The 24,378-nt window shown below is 42.5% G+C and overlaps 1 protein-coding gene across 1 annotated transcript in view; it reads right to left on the minus strand.

Moving 5' to 3' along the window:
- The window catches only part of ELL (elongation factor for RNA polymerase II), a 176,845-nt gene that overhangs the window by 67,478 nt on the left and 84,989 nt on the right, over nt 1-24,378 (minus strand). Inside the window, 2 exon segments of the mRNA XM_033954987.1 lie at nt 10,334-10,497; nt 20,147-20,268. Of these exon segments, the coding sequence (XP_033810878.1) occupies nt 10,334-10,497; nt 20,147-20,268 (286 nt within the window).

Raw genomic sequence — 24,378 nt, forward strand, 5'->3', positions numbered from 1 at the left:
GAGAGATGCTGCTGGGAGGGGAGGAAGGGAAGAGAGTTACTGCTGGACAGGAGGCTGGGAGAAAGAAAGAAAGGGGGCAGGCAGGGAAACAGAAGGAAAGAAGAGAAACAGAAAAAAAGAAAGAAAGGTCAGGGAGAGAGGAAGAAAAAGTTGGGGGAGGGAATGAGGTGTGGAGGAGAGAAAGCATACAGGCTGATAGAAGGGAAGAAAGATTGGATGCACAGTCAGAAGAAGAAAGTGCAACCAGAAATCACCAGACAAGGTAGGAAAAATGATTTTATTTTAAATTTAGCAAAGTGGAGGCAGTATTACCACAGTTTTCAAAGGAATTTGCCCAAATAACTTAATAGTTAACTGGGTAAATTCCCAGAGATGAAAACTTCCCTTCACTTACTATGCACAGTTCTGAATTTATATCTGCTGTCTATATTTTACAATATGGTCCCCTTTTACTAAACCGCAATAGTGGTTTTTAGCGCAGGGAGCCTATGAGCGTCAAGAGCAGTGCTGGGCATTCAGCGCAGCTCCCTGCGCTAAAAACTGCTATTGTGGTTTAATAAAAAGGATGGAGGGTATATTTGTCTATTTTTGTATGCTATAAAAACCAAATACAGAGAGAGACTGAGAGCTGTTGACGAAGAGCTACGTGTGTGTCTTTCTTCCATTCCAGCCAGAATATCAGCTTTGTGTTCAGCCAAACAGGCCCAGGTTTCGCACTGAATAAAGTATTTTATAATTTTTATTTCATAATAAAGTAATTATAAAATACTTTCTTTGTGTTTATTTGATTCCTATTCAAGAGAATTACTTTATATATAGTCAATATAGGCAGAGAGTTAAATTTTTTAACATTTTCTAATGGTGGTGTGCCTCGTGATTTTTTTCATGAAACAAGTGTGCCTTTGCCCAAAAAAGGTTGAAAAACACTGGTCTAGAAATTGAAAGCATCAAACGTATTGTCTTCTGGACTGTTTTTAATTTACAGTTTACACATATGGATGTAACAGACATAACTACATTTGTTGTAAAACATTTATTAAGATATCATTTCATCCCTACAATTTCTGTGTTCTTAAAAATATTATTTAACGTTATTTAATTTAGCGTGTAGGCCTAAAATTCCTTTGAATACCTCGTCCTCATGTATCAGCAACTTTGACAACATATTTATTTGGCTCATAACTTGCTGGCGCCCGATATTTTTAGCTCACAGTGAAAAAAGTTTGCTCACAACACCCGCCCGCTTAGAGGGAACACTGATTGTGATGTTTGATAAAATTCTTTGAAGAAGCTACCTGATGTGTGGATTGTGATGACTGATAAAGTTCTTTGAAGAAGCTACCTGATGTGTGGATTGTGATGACTGATAAAGTTCTTTGAAGACTTTGCCTGAAGAGTAGTGCGTGATTGGGTATCCTGTCATCAGGGGGGTGAATATCATGCAGTAACTGAATGCTGCGGCCATACTTGGATGACCTATTGTAAGCAGCGCGAGAAAGCGAATGAATGAAATGTAGTTGGTGAGTAATTAAAGGGAATGCTATAATGCTGATAATTAATTCATTGATATTCCCCTTCCATTAAATCTTATGTTGCTGTGTTTGCTTTGTTGTAGTTGAGGCACTTCCCCCGTCCTGAGGAAGACACATTGGTGGGGCGTAGTGTAACAGCGACATTGCACTAACAAGCTAAGTTATCTAGGGGATAAGAAATTTTCAGTATACTACTTGAAAATGAATTAGAAAGAATGATAATGTATTGAAATAAACATATGGAAGAGATAAAAAATCCAATGAATTGAGATCCTGGAAATGACTGAAGATGTTATTAGTATATTTATTTATTTATTAAAGAGCACAGAAACAGTATGAAAAATTAGAAGTAGAAGCAGTGTGAAGAATACAAAAAAGAGAGAAAAAAAAGAGATAAGAATAGAACAGAGAACACATTTGGGTGATCCAGTGACGAGTGCTGCCACACTATACTGCAGGAATCAACAGCGGACAAGTGGCATTCTGAGATTCCCCTTGAAAAACCTTTGAGTGGATTGATATTATAGAGTGCCTAATAGGATTGTGATTCTTTAATAATGTAGAGCACAAATGAGCTACTGAGGCTGCCGTAGCCTGTACATTGTAGGCTGTTAGATGGCCTGGCAGGGTCAGCCCAGCTTGAGAATATGTGAAGGAAATACAGGCTGCTAGCCAAGTGGAGATGGTTCTCTTGGAAACAGAACTCAGTCAAAAGTCACAAAGAGCTCGGAGGTCTTCCTATAAGGCTTAGTCCAGTCCAAGCAGTATGCCAGAGCAAGCTTGCAGTCTAAGGTGTGAAGCGTAGTTTCTCCAGAATGGGAATAAGGTTTAGGAAAGAAAACAGACAAAACTATGGACTGGTTGAGATGGAATTCCGAGACTACTTTAGGAAGGAATCTGGGCTGTGTTTTGTGGACTACTCTGTCATGATATAATCTTATGTAAGGAAGATCTGAAACAAAAGCTTGAAGCTCACTCATATAGCGAGCAGATGTGAGAGCGATAAGGAAATGACCTTCCAAATGAGAAGTCTCAAAGATCAAGAGGTTCAAAGGGAGGCATCATAAGAATATAAAACCACATTAATATTCCAAACCACAGGTGTAGGTTTGATAGGTGGTTTTGTATGAAAAAGGCCTTTATGAATGGAACTATCAAGGGATGAACACAAAAAGGTTTCTTATTCAAAAGTGAGTGAAACGCACAGATAGTCCTAAGATGAACTCTAACTGAATTGATCTTTAGACCAGAATTTGAGAGATGGAGGAGGTAATCTAGTATTGATGGTAATGGGCAGGTGTTTGCATTCTTTAGTTTCATAGTTTATTTAAGTTTTGATTAAACGCTTATCCAAAAGTACAAAGCATTTAAAAATAGCACCGAGTAGATGGTTTCCTAGACACTTCTACTGTATGACACATATTCTGCAGTGGAAAGGCAAAAAGAATTTACTTGCTCAGAGAAAGAAACCACCCTGCTAGTGCTAATATTTGGGGGGTTTGGATGAAGAAGAAATCCTTGGCTGTGAGTGAGAAGTGTTGGAAACAGTTAGAATCTCCAGTTTCTTAGTTGAGAGCTGTAGGAAGAGAATCTGGCAAGGCCAGAGGTAATATTAGAATCATGGTGCCCTGATCTTGATGAAGGATTGGCGGGAATAAATAAAGGAAACTGTTCTTCTAATGAATCAGAAATGCATAGTCTGGAAGAGAAAAAGGTGATAAGTGTGGTGATGTATGTCCACTGTTCCCCAGTGAGAGAAGACTGGAGGCAAGCCAGATGTGCTGCGACACCATTTATAAGGCTGAAGTATGCTCAGCTTGTCCCCTGCTAAATAAACCTCCCTGAGAAAAGTATTCCACAAGTAGTCTGGCCAAGGTTTAGTGGTGGCAACCAAATAATGCCACTGAAAATCCAGGTATAGACCCGATCAGCAGATGTACCCAGATAGGAGCCATTCTTATCCAGATAAGTCCCATTGAATATTAGCCTCTAAGATGTCAATGTGTCTTGGCCAAATGTGAACTCACCTACCTGCATCCAGTGCATATAAACTAATTTTAGATTTTACACAAATCTACCAAATTTGCAACACTGAAAGTTGAATTTCTTGCAGTCCACAAAATTATATGAATAGTTACCAAGTTGAATTAATTTATTTTTCTGTGAGACAAAACAATTCTCAGTTTAAGAGGGGAAAAAAATGACCTTTCCTCCTTGATTCGGAAAGGTTAACTTGTGCCTCACAGTCTTACCAAACAGAATTCATCTGATCCTCCAGTATTTATAGGGTTACCAGATTTGTTGAAGAAAAAAAAAAAAAAGGACACATGGCACTGTCTCGTTCTGCCCCCAGCCCCACCCCATTCAGCTCCCAGCCCTGCCCCTACACAAACCTTCCTACCTTTCTTCTTCCTTGAACTCGGGTCATGTCTGGAAGGCCTCCAAGCATACATGCGACATTGTGTCGCATCCGGGAATGCTCAGAGGCCCTCCAGACACAACCCCAAGCTTGGGGCCTTCCAAAACCCAGATTTTGCCAGATTTTGAAAATCTGTCCAGACACCCAGACAGACCTCTAAAAAGAGGACATATCTGAGTTTTCACAGACATCTGGTAACCCTAAGTCTTTACCATGGCAATGCAGGCTTGCTCTTCCTCCCCTGCCCATCCACTGCTAAGCTTAGAACAAAGCTGTTACCAAGCAACAATGGAAATTTTAGGGGCCTCTAGATACTATTTTCCCTCTATTGCATGTAATCAAAAGAAATTTAAGGTTAGGAGTCAACCAATGCCACTGTGCAGCTACCAAGCCATACATAAATCGCCTTGAGTGTTTGTCTATTTCATATACATAGCTACAAAGTTATCCATAGTGCAAATTCACATCTCTCCCTGTCCCACACCCTTCATACATACAATCTGAGGCACATTCCATTAGCTACCTTCTGGTGTCTATATGTATGGTGGAATACATGTCTGAATTCAGACTGCAATGAGAAACCAACAAATATTTCTAAAGTTCAACTAAATTAAGCTAAAAAAACAAGTTTTACAATTTAATACCCAACACTTCACCTAGAGAAACCCCTGGTTTCTGACAAGTTGAGTAGATTCATTAACATGTTTAGGTAATAGAGATTTTGAACCTTTTCTCCATCTTACTTTATCTTTTAGAAATATACTCTTAACTTCTTTATAGGAATTTTTTTCTAGATGTATCTGTCTTATTTACACTTCCTAAACATTAATTCTAAATCTGTTTATGTATGCTCACTTACAGTTATGCATCAACACAAGGAACATGACTATCATTAAAATCAAGAAAGGAACTGCACAGAAAAGCAATCATCTGGTGTACAGGAAATTTATTTCCTTCCTTATAACTAATCTTACATCTCTTCAAGTGCTTAGCTGATAGTATGAGCTGGGCTTAATACCCAGAATTTGCTTTTCCATCCAAGGTAGTCCACCAGATCATGTGGTGTTGTATAAGGAACGATGTACAGTAAAAGGTGTTCATCATTTAGGATTCTGAAAGTAAGAATATTCCTCACACCGCAGCTTTCACATGATACGAGGGGTACTGAATAATTCTCAGCCCAACCAATTTCCTAAATTCTGAGCATTATTTTCCCACTGTAGTTGAAAAGAGCTTATTTTATTTTGCAAAGTGCCAATTTTGCAGAATTGTAATGCTATAATTTCACCTTGTTTCAGATCATTGATTGAGCCATGTCAACAAAGAGTGTGGAACTTCAAACCGTCATGAAGCTCCTATTCCTGCAGAAGAAAACGCCAAAGGAAATCCATGAATTTATGATGCAAACATTGACTGACAAATAACCAGTGAAGAAGTGGTATGCAAACTTTCAGCATGGAGATTGCAACCGAAGATATAGACAGGTCTGGGAGGGCTCAAATGGTGTGTCCATGACATGATTTTGGCAGATTGGCGAATATCAGCTAAGACAATTGCTAAGACACTACAGATATCCAGGGAACATGTTGGGTGTTTAATTCATGAGCAGCTGGGTATGCAGAAGCAGTCAGCTAAGTGGGTGCCCAAATGTTTGGATGCTGATGAGAAACGTCGAGTGAATACTTCCAAGATGATTTTGTAGCATTTTCAGCAAACTGGTGCCAACTTTACTGAACTAGTTACTGTTGATGAAACATGGCTACATCACTATGATCCAAAGGCAAACAACAGTCCATGCAATGGTGCCAAGAAAATTCAAGACCCAAAAGTCAGCTGGAAAGGTCATGGCCACAGTGTTTTGGGATCAGGAAGGGGTAATGACTATCTTCCAAGGGGTCAAACAGTTAATGCAGAATACTACTGTAACTTGCTGTGCCGTTAAATATAATAATAACTTTATTCTTCTATACCGTCATAGTCAGATGACTTCTAGGCGGTTCACATAGAAGAGGGCTGGACAATCAGCGAATTACAGAATGCAAGAAGTGAGGGTACAACTTATTACACAAGAAATAGATAAGAGGAAAATATGAATCTCAAGTATGCAACCCAGGGAATAAAGCTGGGCAATCAGCGAATTACAGAATGCAAAAAGTGAGAAACAACATTTTACTCAAGAAATAGACAGAAGGAAAATATAAATTTATAAGTTTAGTGAGGCTTCTGTTTAGGATATGAATCTGTCAAACAGTACGGTTTTAATTACTCTCCAAAAGGTCAGCCTGGCTCCATTGATGTAATTACCCAGCCAGGATTGCTTTTTGCTTGCTTGAAACATGAAAGACCTGTCCAGAAAGGATTTGTATTTGCAGCCGGTGATCCTTGGGTATGTAAATATGTTACTGTTTCTGGTTGACTGTGTGGGGTTGTGTAGAACAAAGTGTGGTAGAAGATAGGAAGGCGCTAGACCCCAGACCTACTTGAAACAAATACAGGCGAACTTGAACATTATTCGCGCCTCCATTAGCAACCAGTGTAACCTTCTGTAGTAGGGACTAACATGGTCGTTTTTCTTCAATCCAAAGATCAAGTGAACTGCTGTGTTTTGTACTATTCTTAATTTTCGTATTGTTTTCTTTGGGATACCTAAATAAACGATATTGCAGTAGTCCAGTATTGATAGGACCAGAGACTGCACCAGTAGTGTCAAAGTATTTTTTAATGGTCCTTAGTTTCCATAGTGTACAGAGGCATTTCTTCACCACTATGTTCGTGTGGTCAACCATGGTTAGATATGTGCCTAGTGTGATTCCCAGTATTTTTATAGTTTTTGAAATTGGGTATTCATGGCCATTTAGATGTAGCGATGTTCTGGTAATTTTGTCCTTTGGGCTTGCCAGGAAGACTTGTCTTTTCTGTATTTAGTTTTAGTTTGAAGTCGATTGTCCATTGTTCAATTTCGGTCATTATATGAGAGATGTGATCTAGAATTTCATTTGTTATGCTATTTAAGGGAATTAAGATAGAAATATCATCTGCATATATGTAATAGTTTAAGTTTAACTTTTGTAACAGATGACCTAAGGATGAAATGTAAATGTTGAAAAGTGTGGGCGATAGTGGGGAGCCTTGGGGAACCCCCAAGGGGTTTTTCCATGAGCTAGAGTAGTTCCCATCGCTGACCACTCGGTATGATCTATTTGTTAGGAAGTCCTGGAACCAGTTCTTAACTGTTCCTGAAAGCCCCATTGCGTCTAGGTATAGTAGCATTATTTTGTGGTCAACTAGATTGAAAGCACTCTAAGATCTAGTTGTAAAATCAGAGCACTAGTGCCTCTGCTGAAGAGACCATGCAAGTGATTAAGGATAGAAGCTATAAAACTGTTTCAGTGCTGTAACCTTTTCTAAATCCTGATTGATGTTCGCTAAGAATGTTAAATTTGTCTAAGTAATTCACTAGTTCCAAGTTGATCAATCCTTCCTGTAGTTTAGTGAATAGGGGGATGCTCGCTATGGGCCTATAATTGAATTTCAGAGCTATTGAGTTGTTCTGATCTTTGGGGATAGGTGTGATCAGTATGTGACCCATTTCCTCATTCAATATCCCACTAGTAAGAGTAGTTGTTAACCAAGTAAATAGCTCCTTTTTGAAGTCGGATGGAACAACTTTCATGATCTTAGAGGAACATTCGTCCAATAAGCAGTTTGACTTGGTGTATTTATTGAACAAAGTTAAAAATTGATGCCAGTTTGGATATTCGAAGTGGTCCCAGAGCATGTCTGCTCTGGACTCCTGTTCGTGGGGTCCAAAATAGAATTCTGTTGGTTATGGGCGAAGGTATTGTTGCTCTAAGGTCAGTAATTTTATTTTTAAATAAATTGACTAGGGTTTGAGCAGATGGAATGCTCTCAATTTCCTTTTTCAGGACCTGAGTAGTATCTGTTATTGTTTTTACCAGTTTAAACGGCTCTTTACTATTTATTTTTGATGTACCTATTTTCTGTGCGTAGTGTTTTGAGCGTTTTTCTTTGATCAGTTTTGTATTTTTTTCATTTTTTGTTTCCAGTTTGTCTTGTCTTTTTCTTTGTTTGCTTTTTTCCAGATTCTCTCCAACTTTTAGTTCCTATTTGCAAACTAATAGTTCTGAATCATATCACTCATTTAATACTCTTTCTTTCTTTTTGTACGTTTGGTATGGTGCCAACTGGTCTAGTCATCTAGTACTTCCTTACTGAACTTTCCCCATCTTGTTGGGAAGTCCTGTATTTCCTCAGTTTTGGGCTGTAATTCGTAATGACCCCAGAATTCAGTTGGGTTTATAATACCACGACTGGTAATTGTTTTTGTTTCTGTATTTAGGTTGAGATGGCTTCTTTTGCCAGCGTAGGTCGAACTTGCCAATATAATGGTCTGACCAAATGCATTTTTCCCAGGCCCCTGTACAGTATTGAATCTTTGGATCAGGGGTTTCCTTTTGTGAAAAAGTAACTTTGTCTAGTTGATGTCCCTTCTCATGTGTTGCCTCCGTGTCTGGCATTGAGAAATCGAGGCATTAAAAGAAAAAAAAGGAGATGGAAGCTGAAAAAAGGAGTTCTCTTTTTGCAAGATAATGAACTTGCTCACAAGGCTGGCAAAATGATGGATGTTTTGACACAGCTGGGGTTTCAGTGCATAGACCATCCTCTCTACTCACCAGATCTTGCTCCATCTGACTATTTTCTGTTTGAAAGGGTGACAATTTTCGAGTGATTCAGAGGTGATTGCAGCAGTGGAGCAGTAAGTATTTTTTTGGAAGGGCTAAAGAAACTTCAGACAAGATGTGCCAAGTGTGTTGAACTTAGGAGTGAATATGTGCAGCCATATCATTCCCTTCTTGGTTGGGCTGAGAACTTTTCAGCACGCCACTCCTTCCCCCTGCTTAAGCTTTCTAACCACTTTTTCCTAAGGCTGCCAAATGAATCCAGATACAGGCAGGGCTGATTCGGTCCTGGGTTTACCCAGTGCATACTAGGACTTAAGTCTTGCTTTTCTTAGGGAATGCAACAGGGTAAACTCAGGTCAATCAACCTTGACCTGCAAATCAGGATCTAGTTGGCAGAATTATCTTTTCCTCTTCCTACCACTTATCCTCTTCCACCCACCCCCTCTCTATGCTCTTCTCTCCACTAGTCACTCCTCACCAAGATGATTAGTCTCAAGTTGACATATTTAACTGAAATTGATCCAACTGTTCAGAGGAATATAATCAGCTGCTATGAACTCCACAGGAACATCATATTCCATCAGGCATTTTGTGTCTTGTCACTCCCTAGCCACAAAATACAAAGCATTAAACCAGGGGTATCCAACCTTTTGGCTTCCCTGGGCCACATTGGCTGAAAAAAATGTTTCTGGGGCCGCACAAATGTGCAAACGCTACAGCAAGACAGAGGAGGGAGCCAGCAAGACAGTAAACACCCGGGGGCAGCATCGGAAAACACTGCATCACCCTTGACCGGGGCCACAAAAAATACTTCATGGGGCCGCATGCGGCCCTTGGGCCGCAGGTTGGACACCCCTGCATTAAACCAAAAACTAGCAAAGAAGTAAATCTATAGTGTATATGTTCTTGAATAGGACTGGTTTCTACAGAGTCATGGCATCCTTCATCACCCCAGTAGTTAACTGAAGAGCTGCTGCATTAAGTTAAAATCCACTTTCCTGAAGCCACAGTCAAAGACAACCTTCCAAAACACAGGACCACTGGAAATCTATAGAAGTCAACCTTCTATTCATGGATATTATGGCCATCAGTATTAAACATTTCATTTCTAATGCCAATACAAAAAATAAAATTTCCTATCTGCCTTATTTATTCAAAGAATTAATGTTAAATATACTGTATGTCCTACACTATAGATGGTATGATATCAGATTAATCCAGATACAAGAGTCGTGAGAAAAAGATGTCAACCATACAGCAGTGGGCAATCCAAAGCAAACTTTATTTTGTCAGCAGCATAGACTTGACACTGACAGTGTTTTGGAAATTCTGCCTCTTTTAAGAGTTTTAGAGAAACTGAAGGAAGAAAATCCCCTGGTAACAGTGCATGATAATGTCACAAGTGAAAAAACAAAGGCAGAATTGCCGAAACACTATCATTGTTGAGTCTATGCTGCTGACAAAATTAAGTTTGCTTTGAATTGCCCACTGCTGGATGGTTGACATCTTTTCTTCGCGACTCTTGTATCTGGATTGTTCTCCCCGTCGTAGAGGCCTCTCTGGCTTTTCTCTCAGGTATGCTATCAGATTAAACTACCTAATCTTTAATCCCAAATAGCATCACCACAAAGAACTGATCTCATTTATTGGTCTTGGTATTAGAATAGTTTGTTCCTTACCTGTGTATCTTCCACCAGGTTTAATGACAATGGCACCACGGCTGCGTGTCTCCTCCTCAGCCTGTGCCATGCTCTCTCTTGCTTTCTGATAGGAATCATCTGTAGCACAGACTGTGATTTTATCTTGTATACTACCAAGACAGTCCAACTGTATATCTCCATTACTGAGGGATGGGAAAAATATGTTACTTATACAAGTCCATGGTTAAGTCTATTCAACATCAATAAATTGTAAAAATTAAATACAGCTCTAGCTGTGGGAGCTACGTTCTGCCTTAAATTTCCCTGTAAATGTTTAATTTCCTATGGGAATAGGTTCACATTTGTGAACCCTTTCCAGTTAGAATTGTTTCTTAAAGACAAACCTGTGATATTGTCAACTAATGAGGTGGTTTAAGAAAAAGTTGAAGATAAGTGAATTAGAAGAATTGTTCTGCTCCAAAGTATTTTCTTTGCATCTTTGTTTGATCTTTCCCCTTTAAGCCTCTTAGGGTACATATCAACTTCTATAATGTGGACTAGTATATGATTTAAAGATATATATTTTTCCTCATGTAAAGGTTTTCTTTTGTCTTTGTATACCTTAAATCTATATATCTGTAATTTGTTATATATTATACAAATTAATAAAGAAAGTTAAAAAAAAAAAAAAAAGAAACACAGCTCTGATTTAAGAATGAATTACACAAGCAGTCACAAAACTGTCTTAGAAGACTTGTTTCTCGGAGATGAAACACTGTAATGTAAGACATTTAAGAGGAGAAACCCCCCCCCCCCCCCCACCAACCTACCAAGCTAAAAATCTAAGAAAGACTTTAAAAAATTGTAAAACACTCTTAACAGCTTTAATGCTGTGTCTTTCAATGATCTGGGATATGACAGCATTTGAGAACTCCAAAAAGATCACAAGTGGGAAAACACCCACTAGGTTTCATCTAGCCAGCGTTTTCTGTTCCGAGTGCTGGATTTCTAGCTCTTTTCGTCAGCTTGATGCCTGGGTTCTGTGAGGTATTTGTTAGGCATGCAACTTCTCCATTAAATTTTGGCATTCAAGCAGAATTGTACTCGTCTTTGGCCAACATTAGTCAAACCTAAGCCTTTGTATAGCTCTTAATAAAATACCCCTTATCAGGTGCTGAGCTCTGAAGTCTTTTTCTTAGATTCCAATTATTGCTCATGTTACCACCCAACTTTCAGTTATTCAAGGGTCTATGCATTTTCAGAACAAGACAACTAAAAGCGGTTCACCACACAACTTGATTTCCTGGATTGTTTCCTCTGAAAAGCAGGTGTCATAAGCTTGACATATTTTCTTATTTCTGTACAGATCAGAAACCCCGAACTGAAACAGCTATGTTTTTTACCACACTGGGAGTCAAAAAGCTTCTGCAGTGAAGGAGAACCAGAGTCCAAAAGATATAAATAAACAGAAGTGTTTTCAATACAACAATGGAGGGCACAGTATCTATCTGTTTAATCAAAACGTACAACTTCCCTCTCCTCCTTCCATGTCACCAGATTTTCTAATTCTTCTGAAGATGTGTGAATCTGTTTTCCCATTTTTATTAGGAGTTCTGTTTCTTATAATTTTATGTGATATTCTATTTTATTGTGCACCATTTTGACCTTTTTCAAGCTAAGGAGGTATATCAAGTTTAATATAAACAAGTTGGAGAAGCCAGACTCAACAAGGACATGCTTCAGTACAAATGCCTGCGACATGATTCCTTTGAGTCACATACTTTTGGCATTAGTGAATATATTAGTTTTTCCTATCCTTGAATTGTCATCCATCTTAATACGCATTGCATTGTACATCTGATGCAGGCATTCATACCGAAATATGTCCATGTTGAGTCTGGCTTCTCCAGTTGTGAATTTTGATGTAAACAAATGGACCTTGTGTTTTAAACATAATCAATACATTTTTTGGACTCTCTGGTTCTCTATTCTTGACCTCACTGCATTTCCTTTGATTTTCTAAGCAGTATGCTTATGGGTCTGGGAAACATTTGATTTATGTGTCTGGAAATATTTGATGTCCACCAAGAACGTGGGCCTCCTCCTAATACTAAGCATATCACTTTGCTGCAGAACTCTCTCTTCCACAAGTGTCCCCTCTAAAAAGCCAAGCCATAAGATAATAAAGAGATTCTTCATCCTCATGGACCCCTGAAACCACAGACTATCTGACACTGGAAGTCAACGCAAAGTCTCCACCAAATGCATCAGATCTCCACTAAATCCAGTTATTACTGAAACTGGTATTACTGGCATCTCAGAAGTGTGCCCCACACCATCACCTCTTATTTCCAATGTTGACCTACCATCTGTGCTGGACATTGTGGCTCCTTCTTTCTGCTTTTCAGCATAACATTTTTAAGTGCCAACTGGAGACATTAATAGCTTGCTGGCTGTAGAGCCAGCATGAGCGCAGTTTGTTCAATTATGCCATAATTTCCCAATATAATACCAGGATACTGCACCCCCCCCCCCTTTACCTTGCTAAAAAAAAAACAAACCATGGCAGAGGAGGAGCAACAGGAATGAAGAAAGAGCTCCTTTGGAGTCCATGAAGCACCCCCTCCTATGTTCTGAGGAGGCTTGTTTTCACTGTTAGTTATTTTTTTCCATTTTGTTTTGATTTTGTGTTTTAATGCTCCTGCTTGCATATTGAGGATCTCCAGGTTTCCCCTCCTAAGTTGGAACAAGAAGCTAAGGCACACCACCACACTCCTTCTATTCCCTACAGGAATTACAACCATGGCCAGGAGACGAGGGGAGACAAGATCCAAAAGCCTTCAAATCCTCTCCTCAACATTTCTGCTGCTTGAGAGTTAAAATTTTTAATACTCCAGAAGACTATACATACAGGTATATAGGACTCCCCCTCCAAAAAAAATTCCCTAAATCTATAGCTTATTCTCTAGAACTTAACCTACCATCTACTAGAGACAGAAATACTGGCTGCAGTAAGCTATACAGGGTGCTTAGGTTCATTTTGAAGTGCATAATCCGCTGGTCTGAGCTAGTTTGAAGAAATGCTAAGGAAAAGTCACAAAGTATTTTTTGATATGCAGTGCTCAATTAGGTTAAAGAAACTGCTGCTAGAGATGTAGTCAATGTAATTGACATAACAGGGTTCTATTGAAAATGAACAAATTCTAAGTTGTCCATAAAAATTAGCAGCCAGGTGGGAGCTCCCATCGACCACAGGACCTGCTGTAGGAGTCAGACTCCGTAGCAGGTCCGAAATCTGCTTCCAGAGCTTCAGTTTGAATGGCTCTAGAAGAAAGACCTGGTCCAAGGTCATGTCATACAAAGCTCTCAGGTACTGAATCAGCTCCAGCTGGCTCTTCTTGAAGTTGAAGACCCATCCCAAGTCCTAGAGGAGTTGGACCACTCTCAAAACTGCCAGTTCACATTACTCCTTGGTTGGGGCTTTGATTAGCCAATCGTCCAAATCGTGCACCTGGAATCCTGCCTTGTGGAGGTGTGCTGCCACCACCACCTTGGTAAAAGCATGAGATGCCATTGTGAAGCCAAGAACTGTAAATGCTGCTACAGCACATGAAATTGCAAGAACCTCCTATGAGCTGGAAAAATGGCAATGTGGAGATAGAGGCAGGGTGCCAGGGGAGTTTCTTACCTCCCTCAATTTTACAGAATTTGACCGAACAGTCTCCATGCAGAAATGCGGCATTGACAGACTTGAGATCCAGAATTGGCCTCCACTCATCTGAGCCTTTCTTTAGTACGATGAAGTATATAGAGTATCATCTGCCTGAGCCCGATTCTTCGTCTGGTACTAGCTCTATGGCACAAAGATTCAGTATCCTTTGTACAGTTGCTTATACTCTGAGGACTCTTTCTGACCAGCAAGCTGAGAATCTACAAGGAGATCTGGAAGGGGGTACAACACTTAACATAAAAACATAAGCAGTGCCTCCGCCGGGTCAGACCATAGGTCCATCCTGCCCGGCAGTCCGCTCCCGCGGCGGCCCAAACAGGTTACGACCTGTCTGAATCACCAGAAGGGGCTCCCTTGCCACCTTGGTTTCTCATTGAAGTCCTATCTTCCCATCGAAGTCCTAACCCTCCGGTCTTGCACATGCACGACCTGGTTGGGTTTCTATACTTATTACCTGGTTAGCTTTCTATACTTGTGTTACATCCCAGCTCCTCCCTCAGTATCCCACGATCCCTTTATCCCTCAGGAATCCGTCCAATCCCTGTTTGAATCCCTGTACCTGCCTGATCACTTCCTCCGGTAGTGCATTCCAAGTGTCCACGACCCTTTGGGTGAAAAAAAACTTCCTTGCATTTGTTTTGAACCTATCTCCCTTCAGTTTCAAAACAAATGCAAGGAAGTCACTTTGCGCCAGGTCAGTAGCTGCCAAGGAGCACTGCCAAACCCAAATCGAGTATTATTAGCATTACTAACAAACCCATCAGCGTTCGGTGCTATGACACCCCCCATCACAGTATCAGCTCAAGATAACACAGAACAAAAGGCATGTTTCTTAAAATTTGATGCAAACATTTATACAGTAATTAATTTCTAAGCGAATTACATATTAAAAGTCAGGGGTAACAAAACCCACATAATTATATGTATAAGACCAAATTCTGAGACAAAAACAAATGGAAAAAGGGTTGAAGCACAATATTTTAGAGAAAGGCGACACTGAAGGGTCGGGGAAATGCCAGAAGCAGCACCAGAGAGCAACCCAGGAAGGAAAGGACCCTGGTCTGCACAACTCACCCATAAGAATGCGCATCTGCTTCTTGCCAAAGAGACGGGTGAAGATGGAAGAGATGGTGAGACCCATAACTGTCCTCACCTTCGCTCCCTCTCCCTGTCGCCGCTTCCGCTTCCAGCGGACCAACGGGAACAAAAGGACATCAGCCCCGCCCCCGTCGCTGCTGGCATTGGGCCGAAGGCGGCGCTTGACCCGGAAGCAGACGTGGAACCGGGCGAGGAGGAGGAGCCGGACCAGCGGGAACGAAGGACGTCAGCCCCGCCCCCATCACTGCTGGCATTGGGCCGAAGTCGGCGCTTGATCCTTCTCGAACTTCTTCTAGGACCCAACGGTCTGCATCTATCTGAGCCTAGATCAACCAAAAGGCCGACAACTTGCTTCCTATTTGGGGAGAGCTTTGCCCCTGTCCTGATATCCTCGGCCTAGCATGGACCATGTGCTTTCTTGGAGATTGGAGAGGTATGAGAGCCAGAGGCTTGCTGTTTCCTACCCCCGTTGAACCTCTTCCATGACCCCTGAAAGGACCTCTCTGTCTCTTGGCTTCCTGCATAAGTAAGGAATCTTCGAGAGTCTTGAAAAGTCCCATATTCCATACCCCGAATTGTCTGGGATCTGCTATCTGGCAAGGCTTTAGGGCAACAGTCTGTAATGCTGGCCATCAGATCATCCAGGCCCTTGCCAAATAGCATCTGCCCTTGAAAGGGAAGCTTGCTCAGAGTGGCTTTAGAGGCTGAATCTCCTGCCCACTGTCTGATCCAGAGCATTCACCAGACAGAGATGGCATAGGCCGACACCTTGCTCATAATTCTGATGAAATCATACAGAGCGTCCACCCCATATAGTTGCATTTGGGGATCTTCATCATCCTCCGAGGCCAGGACTCGAGACAGATGGGTATGACAAGCACATGCCACAAAGGAAGTCGTAGCTGCTGCCTTAATCCTCAAGGGCCAAAGCTTCAAATTGCTGCTTAAGGACCATATCCACTTTACAGTCTTGAATATTCTTCAACATTATACTGTCTTTGCTAGGCAAGGAGGTTCGTTTGGTGACCTGCGCTACCAGTGAATCCACCTTTGGCTGAACAGCCAGCTGTTGGAAACCAGAGTCATCGGGTAGAGCTTGGCCATAGTCTTAGCCATTTGCAGAGACCCTTTGGTGACTCCCAGTGGTCTGTGACCAGCTTTGTGATGTCTGGATAAGAGGGAAAGAACGTGGTCAGAGCAACTGAGCCGCTAGTAATTGAGCACTGTGACGAGAATGTTGGAGGAATTTCTAGCTTCAATTTTCATAGCGAGGTAGAAATAATGCCCAAGAGCAAAGAGGCTTTGAACAGCCGATGTACCGTGGGAGATTTTCCCCCTGGTAAAGGACAACTACCACTTCTTAACCACTGCTCTCAAGCAGAGAACCAGACTTTACCAGAGAAACTGCATCTTGGGACAATAGTGGAATGGAATCAGAGACTTCCCATCCTCCCAGTCTATGTCAGGCTGAACCTCCTGGTTCAGCTCTGTGTCATCTGGTTAGGGTGCATGCTGAAGAGATATCCCCTGTGCCACTGTCTCAGTCTCACTGAATGCAGACACCAAACAGGCATGCTACATAAGACTCGCAAAATCTGGGGTGTAGCTTTATACTGGGAGGTCTCGAGAACCCTGGCAGGGACTCCCTGCCAGTCCTACTGGGCTCGGCAGCGATTGCACATCTGTGCTTGGACAATAAACCTTTGGAGGGTTCTAGAAAGGGTCTCTTTCCTTGGGAACACATCTCCAGCAGATCCCTAGCTCTGGAGGACTTGGAGGCTGAGACCAAGGCCCATGCAGGACATGGACAGATCTCGACCACCCAACCTGGCATAATATATGGGTAGGAAGGCCTGCGGTGTCTAGCCCTGTTGATTTTAAGCAACATTTGGGGGTTTGAGACAGAAGAAGGCTTTAGGAAAATAAAAAATTAGTTTAAAATCCAAGACGGCCGCCGCCAGTAAAATCGTGCCAAAAATGGCCCATGCGGCTTCCCTGAAGTACAAAAAAATGCAGGGAAAGGGGTTTTAGAGGGCTCTGGCTACAAAAATTTTCAAAATTCACTTTTGGAGACCCCCCTGATTTTTCCCATCCTATATAATAAAACCTTACCCGCTTTTAAAACGGCGTGATCCCTGCTGCTGTGATTTCTGATCCGTGGCAGTATTCTACAGCATGCGGCGCAGCTTCCTAAGTCTTCAGGCGCGAGCGTTGGCTTGCCGCACGCGCCCCGACGTCCCAACTCCGAGCGGTGGCTTGCCGCATGCACCCTAGCTTTGAAAATCTTCAGGCGCGAGTGGCAGCTTGCCGCACGTGCCCCGACTTATCAACACCAAGTGGCGGCTTGCCGCACGCACCCTGGCTTTTAAAATCTTCAGGCATGAGCAGTGGCTTGCCGCATGCGCCCCGACCTCCAAACCCCCCTGCCGGCATCTATTTCTCCCACTGCTCACCCGCTCACAGCGTTTAACTGAAAAGCGCTGCGCTGTGCTGCCACTGGCCTCACCGTCTTCTCTCCACTGCGGCCCGCCCTCTCACAACTTCCTGTTTCCGCTAGGGCTGGCCGCAGTGAAGAGAAGACACTGAGGCCAGCAACAGTGCGGTGCAGCGCTTTTCTTTGAGGCAAGTAGATTTCTGCAGGGGTATGCACAGGGAATGGGGGGAATGCTGCTGCTGCTGCACAGGGAAGTGGGGGAAGGGGAATGCTGCTGCTACACAGGGAAAGGGGGAATGCTGTTGCTGCTACACAGGGAAGGAGGGAACACTGCTGTACAGGGAAGTGTGGGGGAATGCTGCTGCTGCTGCACAGGGAAGTGGGGGAGGGGGGAGAGGGAAAGGGAAAGGGGGCCAGGGAGCAATCTTGGTTTGCTTTGGGGGGGAGACAAAAGGGGGCCATGGAGAAAGACAGAAAGATAGGCAGGCAGCACATGAGAATGAAAGATAGACACACAGAAAGACAGCAGGCAGACAGTGGGAGGGAGAGAGACAAAGAAAGGAAGAAAGAGACAGGGGCAGGGAGAGACACAGAAAGAAAGAAAGGCAGACAGTGGGAGGGAGAGAGACAAAGAAAGGAAGAAAGAGACAGAGGCAGAGGCAGGGAGAGACACAGAAAGAAAGGAAGGCAGACAGTGGGAGGGAGAGAGACAGTGGGACGGAGAGAGACAAAGAAAGGAAGAAAGAGACAGGGGCAGGGAGAGACACAGAAAGAAAGACAGACAGACATATTCTAGCACCCGATAATGTAACGGGCTTAATCACTGGTAGGCTATAATAGCCTTACTCAACTGTGCCATGTGCCTGCCTGCTTCAGCTCAGAAATGCAGCTGGGATAAATGGAGAAGGATTCTGCCGGACAAACTTGGTCTTCATACTGTCAGTTGGACTGAGTCTCAACCCTGGAAAACCGTGTGCCAAGGAGAAGAGGACCACACAGCCAGCCCACTATTAATCTTAGCCAAGCCGGGAAGGAGTCAAACAGCCTACGCTCAAGTTTCTGATAAATCAGGGATGCGAGCAGCTAGCTATGCAGGGGATGGCCTCTGAGCACAAAAAAAGGACAAAAGTAGGCAGGCAGGCTGGCTAGCTAGCTAGGTGTCCCTGAGGGCTGATCCTGCTAGCAGCAGACTTCTGTAGTGCGAGTCCATGTCTTCTCCCAGGCAGAAGTCCCAAATGGAAACCTCTAGGCACTAAGCCTCCAACCAAACACTTGGGGAAAATACCCGGAAATAATAAAACCACAGAGCAGAGAACACTTCTAAGCAACTTACTTGCAGAAAAAAAAAACAGCAAACTGAGGGGGCAGGAGCAGCTCTCTGGGAATGAGGTGGAGATCAAAAGATGATTGACCTCATTCTGCAAGCAACTTGTAGGTTCAGATGCAAAACCCTATAGACTAGAACAGGGGTGCCTACACTTTTTTGGTTTGCAAGCTACTTTTAAAATTACTAAGTCAAAATGATCTACCAGCAATTTTAAAAAACACAAAGCACACTGTACGCAGAGAAAATGTTAATCATCATTTGTATTCTGGCTTTTTTTTTTTTTAGAGGTCAAAGCAGATGACTTTAAAATATGCATATGCAATGTCTCCTCAGTAACAACTATACAAAATAGACAAATATAACCCCTCCCCTTTTACTAAACCATGATAGCGGTTTTTAGTGCAGGGAGCTGCACTGAATGTCCCTCACAGCTCCCGATGCTAAAAACCACTATTGCAGTTTAGTTAAAGGGGGCCATATTGCAAAATATAGACAGCAGATATAAATTCTCAAAACTGACACATTTTGATCACTAAATTGAAAATAAAATAATTTTCCTAGCTTTTTGTCTGGTGAATCCATGAGTCTCTGGTTGCACTTCCTTCTGAAAATACAATATTTCTTTCTTTCTGCCCCCTTCCCTTTTCTTTCTGTCTCTCTTTATTTCTTTCTCTCTCCCCTGCCCCCTCTTTATTTCTATTTTTCTCTCTCTCCCTGCCCCTCTCTTTATTTCTGTCTTTCTTTCTCTCGCCTCCTGCCTACCCTTCTTTCTCTCTCCCCATGCCCCCCAAGCCATTACGCTTGATTTCTCCCTGCTTCCCCGAGCCAAGCCTGGCACATACAAGCGCCGGGCCCATAAGCCTTCACTTCCGACGTCGGAAATGAAGGTCCAGGTCAGCCAGGCAGCGATTGGCTGGCCCAGAACTTCCTCTCTGATGTCAGAATTGACGTCGGAGGTAAAGTCTTGTGGGTACGGCGCTTGTACGCACCTGGCCTGGCTCAGGGGAGGAAGGAAGTAAAGATCGCAAAGGCAACGCGATCGATTTGCGTTGCCTTTGCGATCGACCATTTGGGCACCCCTGCACTAGAATCTTCATTCTTTTCAGCTGAGATGAACTACCATAAATAAAAACAAAAAACAAACCGTCCCTCTGCTATGTTTGAACAGTAAAACAATTCACACATATATCAATGTAGAATAGGGAAAATTGTTGCTTCGTTAGCATGGTGAACCTGCTGCCTGGAAAACAATGTGTAGCTCACCTGGAGATATACTGTTGGATGCAGTCAAAGCTCCCTTGTGGACTGTCCTTGCCAACATTTGAAAAATAAAATGTGAATGTTCGCAGTTCTGTTGAGCAATCTGGTCGGGGGATTGTGATTTGCTGAAGGAAGGAAACACATACTAGTCACTCAACAAAATCATCATTCTTATGTCTCAGAAAACTCAAGCCTTGTGCTCCTGAGCAGTCAGAGTGCCCAGAAGGAGGGGATAAAAACATATCTACTACAACTGTAATAGAAGCTGACTGAATTTTGGTTTCAATACCAAAACCAATAAAATCCAGATTTCAGCTGAAAATGCTTGTGCATTTTTGGTTGAAAACAAAACTCCCTCCCCTCCCCCCGCAATCGCTCTTTGCTGCTTCATCTCCAAATTCCATCCTACCTCACCCCCTTTGAGGAGGGCAGATCCTTCTAAACAGCAGGTCATCTGACCCCAACCCCTCTTACCTCCCACCATCTGAAAATAATCCTCAGACCTAACTTTAAAATGGCCTGGAGTCATTACACATCACGCTGTCCAATTCTGAAAATTGTCCATGCTTGACCTTCTCCAAACTTACAAAAAATTTGTGTGGACATTAACTAGGGTCTCAAATCATGCAAAATATTTTGGCTGGATCTCTACAGGCAACGCCATGCTCCACATAACTCAAAGCTGCCACCTTGTCCAGGTGCTGCAGCCCAACAAAACCCGTCAGAGGACAGAAATTTTTGGGATTAGTACAATCTCTGGTACCAAGTTCCTGTGCAAAGTTTGGAACCTAACATAAGCTTGCCCCTCTTTTTAAGGGGCCAGCAAACTATGTAAAAAAAATGTTACAATAAGAAAATTAAGGCCTACTTTAACTCTTCATTGCTCCTAATCTATACTTTGATTCAGGCCATAACTGGACCAGTAATCATTGCCCACTATGTACCATCTAGGAATTGTACTAGGAGGCTTTACAGTCAACTAGAAGCAAAGATATAATGACAAAGACATTATGCCACTTTTTATACAATTTTCACCATTTTGTGGTGCAAATTTCTCTATTGTGTAATTTTTTTTTTTTTCCTTTTTACAGTATAATCTTGTTATAACGGACTTCAAGGGACCTGAAAAAAAGTCTGTTATATCCAGAGTTGCATTTTTTTAAAACTTTATTTAGGGCAACTTGAAACAACGTAAATCCCATATCAGCAACATCAAGAACAAACTCAGCAAAACATTGGTATGGCACGAAATGATTGCAAACCAGAACACTATATTGGAAAGAAAAATACTCTGTCATTTTTTTTCTGGGCTGCATTTTGATACTATATCACTGGCATGCCACGTGCCTTGTAGGCAGAGCCTGTATGTCCGTTATAGCCGAATAAAACTACAGCTAAAAGCAGCTTTGGGGACCAAATTGGTTGTCCGTTATATCCAAAATCCGTTATATGCGAGTCCGCTACATGTGATGATTTTCTGTATGTTTATAATGGCGCACGGCCAGGACCAGCGGACCTCATCCGCTATAGGCGAGGTTCCGTTATAAGCAAGTCTGTTATTACGAGATTATACTGTATTTCATTTGAATGAACATCTTTTCTGCTTCTAAAACGACCCTGTTTAATCTTGGACTGGCCTTGCTTTGGTCAGAATTAAGGTAAAACGACCCTGTTTAATCTTGGACTGGCCTTGCTTTGGTCAGAATTAAGGCCTCAAAGATATGCATCATTTGCATGCATGGATATACTGTGTTTTACAGAAACATCTTTGGCGCCCTATTGTGTAAAATGGAAATGAGCTAGAGATGGGACATTTTACAATGCAGCTAAGTTTCCTATGCTTACCTTGATTTAAGCTTATAACACATCTTTGCTCAGATATATTTTCATAAATTAGTCAGAGTTTTTGCAAAACTGTGGTATATTAATTACCTTGTGTCGGTCAGTGGCAACTAAGCCACTGTACATTCAGCAAAATTGACAACCCCATTGCCTAGGAGCCACTCCTGATAGCTAGGCAAGGTACAAGCCATGGGCTGTCAAGTTTATTTAAGCACAAAACAAGAAAAGACACAGCATAACAGAATTGCTTAAACTAGATTTTACAAAACAAAAAAATCACTTAGGCCTTCTTTTATCAAGCTGCATAAGTGTTTTGTTTGGGGAGGGTTTAAATTGCAGACCGCTGCAGTAAAATCTCCGATGCTAACAGAATTCCTATGAGAATCTGAGCTTTTACCGCAGCGGTCTGCGTTAAAAAAAACCCTTACGTAGCTTGATAAAAAGGGTGCATTAATGTTTTTTCCTGACTTGCAAATGGTTGGTTGACAATGTGGTTTGTGAATAAATGTAATGCCTGCCTGATGAAGTTGTTGTAGGTGCATCAAGAGTAGCAATAATATGCTTTTCTGGAACCCAACAGGTGTCTCTACGGGGTAGCCAATTAAATGACCTGGCAGGACCTTGGGGGTGCAAAAGATTGACCAAGACATCACGCTCCTTAACTGAGATTTCACATATGTGGCCAATCCACCAAGCACCGTCATAGATGCAAGCTAAATACTGACAAGTTTGGAGGCTGGATACTTGAAAGGCAAGAAAATAGTCATGTCCCAGAACACTTGCAATGATGAGGTGGTGTCATTTGAAATTTTGATAATGCATATTTTAGTTGCCTCAATGAGCTTGAATTGTCCCAGCAACTGTATGACCTTTGCTAAACCTCTCATCTTGAAGTCTGATTGATATTGGGATAAAGAAAAATTTGATATCAGAGACACTTTTGTCGCAAAAGTCCAAACAGATCCTTTGGTGTTAAAATTTTGGTTCTTGAGGATGGATAAACAACCATGGGAAGTTAAACATTTTATGATTCCTCCAATCTCATAGCTAGTGCCAAAAAGGTTCCATTCAGCTGTGACATGAAAGTCAATATGATTGCAAAAATTAATTAAATCTTTTGACATTTTTGTATTGAGCAGCAGAACCATTGCTAAAGTAGTGAATAAGCACAGTTACTTACCATAACAGGTGTTATCCAGGGACAGCAGGCAGATATTCTTAACGTATGGGTGACGTCACCGACGGAGCCCCGGTACGGACACTTTTAACTAGAAAGTTCTAGTTGGCCGCACCGCGCATGCGCGGGTGCCTTCCCGCTCAACGGAGGAGAGCGTGGTCCCCAGTTAAGATAAGCCAGCTAAGAAGCCAACCCGGGGAGGTGGGTGGGTCGTAAGAATATCTGCCTGCTGTCCCTGGATAACACCTGTTACGGTAAGTAACTGTGCTTTATCCCAGGACAAGCAGGCAGCATATTCTTAATATATGGGTGACCTCCAAGCTAACAGAGAGGGAGGAGGGATGGTTGGCCATTAGGAAAATAAATTTTGTAACACAGATTGGCCGAAGTGCCCATCCCGTCTGGAGAAGGCATCCAGACAGTAGTGAGTAGTGAATGTGTGAACTGAGGACCAAGTGGCAGCTTTGCAGACATCCTTGATGGGCGTGGAGCGGAGGAAAGCCACAGAAGCAGCCATAGCTCTGACCCTGTGGGCCGTGACAGCACCTTCCAGTGAGAGACCGGCCCGAGCATAACAGAACGCAATGCAGGCAGCAAGCCAGTTGGAAAGCGTTCGTTTAGAGACAGGACGACCTAAACGGTTAGGGTCGAAGGACAGAAAGAGCTGAGGTGACGTGCGGTGAGCTCTGGTACGGTCAAGGTAGTATGCCAGGGCACGCTTACAGTCCAGCGTGTGTAATGCCTGTTCCCCAGGATGAGAGTGGGGGTCTATGGAAAAAGACAGGCAATACAATGGACTGGTTGAGGTGGAAGTCCGAGACCACCTTGGGAAGAAATTTAGGATGGGTACGCAGAACCACTTTGTCATGGTGAAAAACCGTGAAAGGTGGGTCGGCAACCAGTGCATGCAGCTCACCAACCCTCCTGGCAGAGGTGATGGCAATGAGGAAAAGCACCTTCCATGTCAGAAATTTGAGTGAAGTTGTGGCAAGAGGCTCAAATGGAGGTTTCATGAGGGCTGAGAGAACCACATTCAGGTCCCAGACGACTGGAGGAAGCTTCAGAGGTGGTTTGACATTGAAGAGGCCTCTCATGAACCGGGAAACCAGGGGATGAGCCGTGAGAGGTTTTCCGAGGACAGGCTCATGGAACGCAGTGATGGCAATGAGGTGGACTCTGATTGAGGTAGACTTGAGGCCAACGTCGGAGAGAGAAA

This window comes from Geotrypetes seraphini, chromosome 8, assembly GCF_902459505.1.
Source record: "Geotrypetes seraphini chromosome 8, aGeoSer1.1, whole genome shotgun sequence".
NCBI lineage: Eukaryota > Metazoa > Chordata > Amphibia > Gymnophiona > Dermophiidae > Geotrypetes > Geotrypetes seraphini.